This window comes from Apaloderma vittatum, unplaced genomic scaffold (assembly GCF_000703405.1).
Source record: "Apaloderma vittatum isolate BGI_N311 unplaced genomic scaffold, ASM70340v1 scaffold8289, whole genome shotgun sequence".
In the NCBI taxonomy this organism is placed as follows: Eukaryota; Metazoa; Chordata; class Aves; order Trogoniformes; family Trogonidae; genus Apaloderma; species Apaloderma vittatum.
In genome coordinates, this window is record NW_009733485.1 from 16658 (window position 1) to 26016 (window position 9359).

The window sequence follows — 9359 nt, forward strand, 5'->3', positions numbered from 1 at the left end:
TAGTGAAAGACAGAAACCTGACTACTTGTACCTTCTGCAAAAAGTTAGACTGTATCAGCTTGACTCTGGTGCAACAGAACAAAGAAATCTTACAAGAAACTCCTTCTGACAGGAAACATTATTAAGTCAAGCAGGATTGCTGAACTGATCTTTCTGTCAATTTTCATATTTCTTCCACCCTCTCAGTTGAAAAACAACTATTAAACAATGTCAGTAAGCTGTTCAGAACCTCACAGTTTTTCAGACTTTACAGGGAACTCTGAAGCCACTCCAGCAATCCTTTGTTCAAAAGGGAAATGAAAGGGCTAACAGAGAGGACTGGCCACAAAGGTACATTAAACGAACAAAACGCTTTTTACAAGTTACCTTGATGATACGATGAAATATGTGTCCATTGTAATAACCATTTCTGCTGTGCACACAGAAGTTTTCCACTGTCTTGGGGCACCTAAAATCACGTAACAGAAAATAACAGGCTACAATAAATAATTGTATAGTGATGATACAGAGAAGTAAAAACATTTAGTCAGACATCGCCAATGCAGCAAATAGTTTAGCAAATGTAAACAAAAAGTCAAGCACACTAACACTGCAAGTAGTTTAGAACCTTTTGTCACAAGAGCACTTGGATGACAGGAACTGCTAGCTACATATAGACATGATAAACAAAATTTATTGTCTATAAGGGCCTCATGGAAATTTCCTAGCTAAAAGCCTTCTAACAAGCAGCAGCAATAAACTATGTAACAGCTGCACTATGAGATGGGTCCGTACGCACATTGTGATGCTTTGAGCAGGACTTATCTCCAAGATTGGAATGCAAGGCTACTGTGAGATAAACAGGCACAGGGTGCCTTCAAGACTGCAGCCCTTCTTGTCAGCAAGATCAAGGGAGTACAGGCCATAGTTCACCAAAAGGAAGAGGACTATGAGCCTTCCTCCAGAAGACCCCAGCCCATGACCACCACTGCATGTGCGGCAAGAGGAGGAGGTCCAGCACACTTACCTTAGAACTAACCCAGCCTACACTCAGATGTATGCTTTTGTGTAATAAATATGTGTCTGCTTGTCAAAACAGTGCGCAAGCTTTGATGAAAGATCCCCTTTCACCCAGCTCTATGATAAAGAATAGCTGCTTAATAGTCACCAAGACTGTTGAGTCCTGATCTTGGCTTTTCACAGTATCAGTGGAAAGGCCATAAAGATGTCAGCTGAGACTAAGATCCTGTTGTGCTAAGGGCTTTCACCAAATAAGGGAAAACATCAAATCCCCATATCCTCAAAACCAGAGATGGAAGCAAAAAGAACTTGAGAGTATGAAGCTGCACAATTACACACGACAGCAGCCGCAGTGTTGGTAACACAGCAATATTTTAGCCATTGGTGAGCAGAGCTCACACGGAGTCAAGACCCCTTCTGCTCTTCACCCCAGAGGAGACTGAGGATACCCAAAAAGTTGGGAGTAGACACAGCTGGGACAGCTGACCCGAGGGATGTCCCAGACCATATGACACCATGCTCAGCATACAAAGCTGGGGGAAGAAGGAGGAAGGGGGTCAGGTTCAGAGAGATGGCATTTGTCTCCCCAAGACACGCAGCATGATGGAGCCCTGCTTTCCTGGACGTGGCTCAACACCAGCCTGACCATGGGAAGCAGTGAATGAATTCCTTGCTTTGCTTGAGTGAACAGCTTTGGCTTTACCTATGAAACTGCCTTTATCTCAAGCCCCTTCTGATTCTTTTCCCCTCACCCCATTGGTGGGGAGTGTGTGAGGGGCTGTGTGGGGCTTCATTGCTGGCCAGGGTTTAACCAGAATAGCCACAAACCAAATGATTTCCATAAAACCTAGCTCAAGGCACCACTGATTAGACAGTTCCTTCCCCAGCTTTTTGCTTACACAGTTTATTTACAAAATCAATTAAGAAGCATATGCTCCCTGTGCAGAAAATTGTTCACTCTTTTACTGCTATAATTCTATTAAGTTATGTAAGGTGTCTAGTGTTGCACATGAGAAGTAAAATCTAAAAATTTAATGTTTAATATTAAAGAGCTTGGAGTCAGCAGTCAGTTATCTTCCCCAAAAACTATCTACTAACATTGTTTGGAAGGAGAGTGAAGGGGTGGATTATTACAGTTGAAGGAATAAAAAGGGGAAAAAAAAAAACAAACCCCCTTCCCCTTTGCGACTTGATTTTTTTTACATCTGGGACAACTCCTACCAGATGGAAAATTCATTGCAACAGTTCTTCCACTAGTTTTGCAAAATGGATTATTACCTAGGGTAGATCTACATGGACAGGTTTAGGCTGTCACACACGTTTTCCCAGCAAAAAGAAAATACCACATCCTATACTCTCTTCTTAAAATTCTTAATCACACTCAAAGAGATTTTAAATTCAAAACTCAGCTGGGAGGAAAAAGGACGGACAAGCCTAACAATAACTAAGCCTGGTAATACTGTATTTAATTTAAAATTGCATACAAAATACTGCAATGTAGCACCTAGCAATGCTATGCATGCAAATACAGCAAAGAAACTAGGGCTTGATGCAAGAAGACATGGCTGAAAGGAGCAATAAAAGACCACCAGTCCTACAGGGTAGAATTGAGGTTGTGTTGCCTTACCTGTGCTTATGACAAAACATGATCTACATGGACTACGCTTAAATGTTTTAAGTTTCAATGTACAGCAATAAAATATATATAAATTTACTGTTTCATAACAAAATCTTTGCCTATATTAGCATCATGCAAGAGAAATGCCAGCATAATGATATAATATTATGCATAAAACTTTCAGTTGTATGCCTTGTTAGGGATATATACAGCACTACTATTATATACTGGTATAAATTCTGTGTTGCTCTTGAAACAGCTGCAATAGCATAAAACATAGTATAACAGCCACACTTGGAAGTTGCAAACTGCTTGTTCCCTGGCTTACACAGACCTACTGCCAAGTCTACTGCTCCTGCAAACATCATCATTCTTTTTCAAGATGTAATCAAACTGCACTGCCATACAAGACCATGTAGCTTACACAGAAGAGCATCATGACCTATCCACAGTTTAGAAAAATAACAAAACTTAAGGAAAAAACTTCTTGAGTCACTAATTAAATAAAAGCCTGTGTCACCAAACTATTATTTACACCTAATTTTTACCCTACTTTGTTTGTCACAAGTTACCTTCCTAGTCTGATGTATTAAGGAACTGTGAGGAAACAAAGCAGAAAAAAAAAGGAGAAAAAATATTCCCATCTTGAAATAGAAATCTTGGATACTTCCATCAAAAAGCACAGAAAGAAAAATGAAGTAACAGAAGAACTACCAGATACATACTCAACAGGAAAAAGCTTGATATGAATATCTCCCATGCTTGTGTGGATGATTGCACTGTCTGAAACTCTTTTGGGACCTTCTGCCTGAGTGGCTGCCATGACCTCTTCTTTGGAAGGCTTCTCATTAAATACATCTCTGTCAGAATCTGCACTCTTTGTATCTTCTGGTTCACGTTTAGTAAACTGAAGAAAAAAAGAACAGCAAATTTAACAGGAGAAATCTCATAAACAGGATTTTTATAGTAATTACAGGAGAATATACATATAAGAGCACCCACTTTAGCACACTCACATATTAAATGACAATCACTAATCTTTCTGCATGCATATAGTCATGTTTTCTCTGACAGTAACATTTCCAGATTCTGCCTAACTTTGCCTAACTACTTTTTTGTCAAGTAGCTCGTATCAGTATATTCCATGATACACTATACCCCAACTACACAAAGCTTTAGAAAGTATATTGTCTTGCTCCAACAGAAAACATGATTAAATTCAAGCACAAGTGAAAACACTCAAACTTCTAACCTCTATGGTGATCATGTCACAAACTACTAACTAGTCTGGAACTGCTTTTCTGCTTGGCTTATTCATTGCATCTCGCCTAAAATCTAAATTGTGAACAAGAAGGTGACTCCTGTCTTAGTTAGCTGCCCATAATGTACTCGGTGCTACTGAGTCCTGATCCTGCTCTGAATTTAAATTATTTTTTATTATAGTTAATTATTGTTTCTTTATAAGATCTCGATATGGTTTTAAAATGTTCTTACTTAAGGGTTTGGGGTTTTTTCCCCCCAAACTAGAACTAAAGCCTATACCCTTCTTGGAGAACTATAATTTTGACAACCAAAATCATCCAAGTTTAACTGGTTGAGCAATAATGAGAAAAAAAAAAAATAAATCAAGATTACAAAGCTGTTCCTAGTCAATTTAGTTCAAGCTTGAAATTCTAGAATATGCTTGCAATATGAAGAGACTCCTCTGGAAAAAAAATGTGTTCATAAATACTCAAGACAAAGCACTGGAAAGGTGCAAGTTAAAAAAAAAATGCACAGAACACATCAGTGCAAGAATGGAGTTATTTAAAAAGAAATCACACATACCATGTAAAACCTATTTTTTTTAAAAGCTGTGCAGATTACTGTTGGATCTGCCTGGATATTCTGGAGAACAGGATTTTCAGATGCCTTCATCTCAATAGTGATTGCGGCACGGTGTTTCTTTGCTACTCCTTGGAACAAAGCTAGTTGCATCACTCTGATGTTCTCTTGTTTTCCCAAGATACGAATACACCTGCAGTAAAGTATGTGAAAAGGTATAAACACTGTTAGCTGTTCACAGTTAGAGACTGTCTCCTTTCTGAGTGCAAGACTCAAAGTAAAATTTGAAAACTCTCAGAACTTTTTTGATGCTTCTCTATTCAAACCTGCTACATAATTCACTAGTCAGCCTCCTTATGCAACAAAATCCCAACTGCATGATCCACATTTACTTTATGTTATCATAGCCATTTAGCCAGAGATAAATTGATTATACGATTTTAATACAAATGCACTGGCCAAAATTTCACCTCATCTTACTAAGCTTTAAACTGCAATGGCTCATTACTAAGAATGAGAGTATCTATTGTGAGGCTCCCAAATAACACCACCAACAGGAGATTACAGACCCCCACATCATACCAAGTTTTAAGTCTACTATAAATTTGACTGAATATAGACTTTGAAACATGTTTATCCCAACACATGTCACTGGAACTTACCTGTTAGTTTCCACATTTATGACTTTAATGCCCAACATTGTTCCGTAGAGAACAAAGTGTCCAGTTTCATCAAAAATTATATTAATCAATCTCACTGCATCCACTTTCTCTAGCTCACGCTCAACTGCCATACGTCGGCCAAACTCCATGTCTGGTAGTTGCTGTCTCATCTGCTGAAGTTCAGTAAACATCTACAGAAAAAACAAAATTACTTCTATATGAATATATTTTAAGTTTCCCATCCAGCAAAAAGCTGATTCATATGCTTAAGAAAAATACAGAACTCAAATACAGCACAAGTGAGACTACTCCACTCAAACTTAACTGAAGAATTAAAATAAATACCTTACTTATTTTAATAACCCAATAGGTATGTTACAATACTAGGTTTAAGCAAAGAAAGGAATGTGTGTAGCTAATGAAGTGCTTAGAAAACATGTTTAATTCATTATTTTGATGCTATTTGAAATGGGCATTTTCCATAACTGCTTTGTAGTTAAAAAAAATAAACTAACAGTATGAAAACATAAATGAAAATACAGAACTCAGTTTCTCTCCATAACTAACATAAATCACTATTAATTCTGGAGCAAAGTAATACAAGAGGCAAGAAACAGTGAAAACCTTTTTCTGCAAGAAAAATATGGCAATGTAGTTCAGCTTTAGAAGTAGATGATAATTTTGGTGAATGTGCTGGTAAATTAGCTGAAAAAAGACCCCCAAAAAAGAGAATTAAGACCAAACTTACACTCAGAGATTCATCAAAGACTCTCATAAGCTTCCCTGTCAAAAACCGGAAAATTCTCACTTTTCTGTCAGACCCAAGAGTGGCCATTTTCTTGCCATCAGGTGAAAAACTTATACTGGATGGGTAAGCCTTGCATTTAGCAAACTCATATAGATCAGTATCTGTTTTATATTCCCAGTTCACGTTTTTGGGAAATTTATATTCATGAGGAGTACCAGTCCAGTATTCAATCATTCCAGATTTGTCAGAAGACACTACTACTTTGTAGACAGGGTTCAACCGTATCTGAGTAAGAGAGGATGTATGGAGTTTATCAAAAACATGAAGTGGCTGGTTATTTCCTCGTCCATCATATATGAATATTTTTCCTGAGCTCTTCTCAGATGTTGCAACAGAAGATATGGCATCTCCAGGGCAATACACCCACTCACACTGGCCAGGGTAGTACCTGCAACAAAGAATGGAAAGAGAAAAAACAATTAAGGTCTGGTGTTACTTGGATAAGAAGCGAGTTATGCTATAAACTTGAAATCAAGTATCAGAAGCAAATTTTGAAATTTATTTACTCGTTTTGCTAACATCTATCTTTCTAAAGTCCAGTAGTGTTAAAACTAAGCTTTTCCAAGCAACACTAATTAAAAAAAAAACAACAAACACAAAACTCAACCAAAAAGTGACATGTAAAATTAAAGTCAAACCCCCTATACTCAGTAAGTGTTCTGAATGCACTTCAGGATGGTGTAAGGGACTGCCAAACAAATGTCTCAAACAGTCTGGGCCTTTTCTGAACCTGCCTGGTGCCTGTCCGTGTTGGTGCAGGGTGACCCAGCACTTTGCTGAGCCCCCTGCCCCGTCCACACACCGGTGGAGCTGTGGGGGCAGGTAGGGCTTGGAGAAGGGGCTGCAAAAATGAAGAAGTCAATCCAGGAGAGGGAGGGGTGACCCCCCCAGAAGCCCCCAAGAGGAGGACGCTTGGCAGATAAAAGGCAATGGCTCCAGGCAGTTGGGCACCCACTTGCCCACCCCAAGAAGGCCACTGCTGTGCCCTGGTCATCGCAGGACCTGAGGGGGGTGAGCATTCTTCTCCCACGGCTTTCCCTTCGCTCTAGTTCCAACTATCTATGGCAAGGCCGGTTCTTTTGTTTCCGCCAATGGTTCTTTATTGTGAAGCCCGTTAGTAGTGTTAAGCAGGAAACTGAACCACATCCATGTTAGTTCTTTGTTGTCGGTAAAAAAAAAAATGGTGTTAATACCCTTAGTGTTGACTTAAATTTGAAGAACTTACCCAAGTTTCAGCATGTTGATCATATCAAAGTTGACTACGTCAAACACTTTCATTGCTTTGTCATCTCCAACTGAACAAAATAATGCTCCCTCTGAACTAACAGCAATACTCTCGATAACTCCTATAAAAAGGTAACATACTGTTAAAAAACTATAAATGGACATCCTTCATTCCAGACGAAAATAACTGGTTTTCCACACTGCAGGGAAAAAAAACCAGAAAAACGAGAGATGAGGGAAACCTTACTTAAAGTATCATCTTTTTCAGCTTTTCTGGATTTTGTGTAGCCTGTTTGCTTATTTTTAAACAGAGTTTCTTCACATCCCAGACTCTCCCAGCAGATAGAGCACAAGGCAATGCAAAGGATGTTGTGGATCTGTGCAGGAGTCACACACGTCTTTTCTCACCCCATATCCCTCCTGCAGTTCAGTAGCAAAACATAACAGGGCAGGGAAATAAAGGAAGATATATAACATTTAACCCCCATCTCCAGGAAAATAATCCCAGAACCAACCCTCTCCTCTTTATTGACACTCCCTCATCATACAAACAAGACCAAGAAGGAAGAAACAGTGCAGTCATTTAAGGAAAAGCAATCTCTCACCTAGGTGACTCCGAAAGTGTTTAACAAACTCAATCCCTTCTTCTATTTTTTTCCAAAATTTTACATGGCCATCATGACTGGCTGTTATGATAAAATCCGTCCTATAATTACAAAAGAAAAACAAAAACAATAAAAAGACAGATAAACATGTTGGCATTTTTACACTGTGCAGTAATTTGCACTTTAATTAACATTGTGTACAAAATGAACTTTAAAAGTACTGTGGCAATCTGTTTGAAAGGGTACTATGACTCCCAGAAAACCAAGTAAGTATCTTAATGTACTGTGGGTTAACATACAAAAAGTAAACAATCTGAATTGAATATTTATGTAATTATTCCTTTTAACTATATAAATTTAATATTCTCTACTTTTTTAGATTTTATCATTTTAGGTCTGGTTTCACATTAGTTCCTATTTACTAATGTATGTGTGTGTATACATGTTATTTTATAAATATAATAAAATAACCAGCTCAGACTGTGCAGTTCTGCTGAATCATATTCTGTTCCAATGCAGACAGCTGCTCTTATTCCTGTATATATTTCATACTGCAATAAGGATTTTAAGATTCTGTTTTAGTCTATTTAGACAGTTATCTTGTGTCTCAGTAAGCCTGTTCCTTTGCACTTAGGTTTAAAAAAAACCCCAAACTTACAATATTGCCCCTGTACACAATAAAAACTTCATAGCATATAAAAAATACAATGAGAAAGTGGAAAGAGACACTTACTTAGTACATGCTACATGTGTAATGACATCTCTGTGCATGTAACTGCGTTCGTACATCAAAGCACACGGTAGATTTTCAAGATACACATGTTCAAATTCCAGAACTAAACAGAAAAAAACCAAAAAGAAATTTTTTTTTTTCCCAAAGAGGGTACACCTGGCTTCTGTCCTCCCTTACTTGAGCTTGAATAGCTTACTCCTATTTTAGTCAACACCATGCTGGGATTTTGTGAAAACATAATAAAAGAGGTTTGCCACTTTAGCTTTGTTTTGAGACTTTTAGATTTTTGGTAGACTAAAACAACTCAGACTTTGCTTTAACCCCTACAGATGCCCACTTTTAAAGCAAGTATTACCTCAACTATCCCAATGTGGGTGTGTGTATATATACATATACATAGAAAACAATGACAATTTTTAAGTTACTACCAGCAAAGGGAAGGGCACCCTCACTCTTCCAAACCCGAACATATCCGTGCTGTTAAGAGATTCAAGGTCCCATGCAAGTTCTGTAGCTTAAATTCTACACGTTAGCACCCGCCTAGTCTATTGTTTACCAGCCCGACCTGAAGTTACCTGGCTTTCTGCTTTTGTGTCCCATTTTTACGAGAGGTATGGGGTTTGCCCGGCCGGATTTCGGCGGCGGGGGCGGGGTGGTGGCTCCTGCACAGTGGCAGGTTTGCATCTGCTGAACACCCCTGAACTCAGTGACTGACCCCCTGAAACAGCCGACGCAGCACTATGGGGCACGGTTCAGCGGCCGTGGTAGCGAGCGCTGGGCTGACGGTCTTACACGTCTTTTCCACCCTTAACGATTCCACGACACTTAAATTTTAGCACGAGCCGAGGCACAGCCCGGAGGCTCCTCCTGCTCCGGGCGGTGACCC

At 38.9% G+C, this 9359-nt stretch overlaps 1 protein-coding gene across 1 annotated transcript in view; it reads right to left on the bottom strand.

Annotated features, from left to right (window-relative positions):
• Nucleotides 1–9035, bottom strand: part of PPWD1 (peptidylprolyl isomerase domain and WD repeat containing 1) — a 10163-nt gene extending 1128 nt beyond the window's left edge. Inside the window, exons 1-9 of the mRNA XM_009875913.1 lie at nucleotides 9014–9035; nucleotides 8474–8576; nucleotides 7741–7841; nucleotides 7137–7257; nucleotides 5852–6299; nucleotides 5104–5294; nucleotides 4445–4634; nucleotides 3343–3524; nucleotides 367–448 (exon numbers count right to left, since the gene is read on the bottom strand). Of these exons, the coding sequence (XP_009874215.1) occupies nucleotides 367–448; nucleotides 3343–3524; nucleotides 4445–4634; nucleotides 5104–5294; nucleotides 5852–6299; nucleotides 7137–7257; nucleotides 7741–7841; nucleotides 8474–8529 (1371 nt within the window). The 5' untranslated portion in view covers nucleotides 8530–8576; nucleotides 9014–9035. The remainder of the gene's footprint in view (nucleotides 1–366; nucleotides 449–3342; nucleotides 3525–4444; nucleotides 4635–5103; nucleotides 5295–5851; nucleotides 6300–7136; nucleotides 7258–7740; nucleotides 7842–8473; nucleotides 8577–9013) is intronic.
• Between the last annotated feature and the right edge of the window lie 324 nt (nucleotides 9036–9359).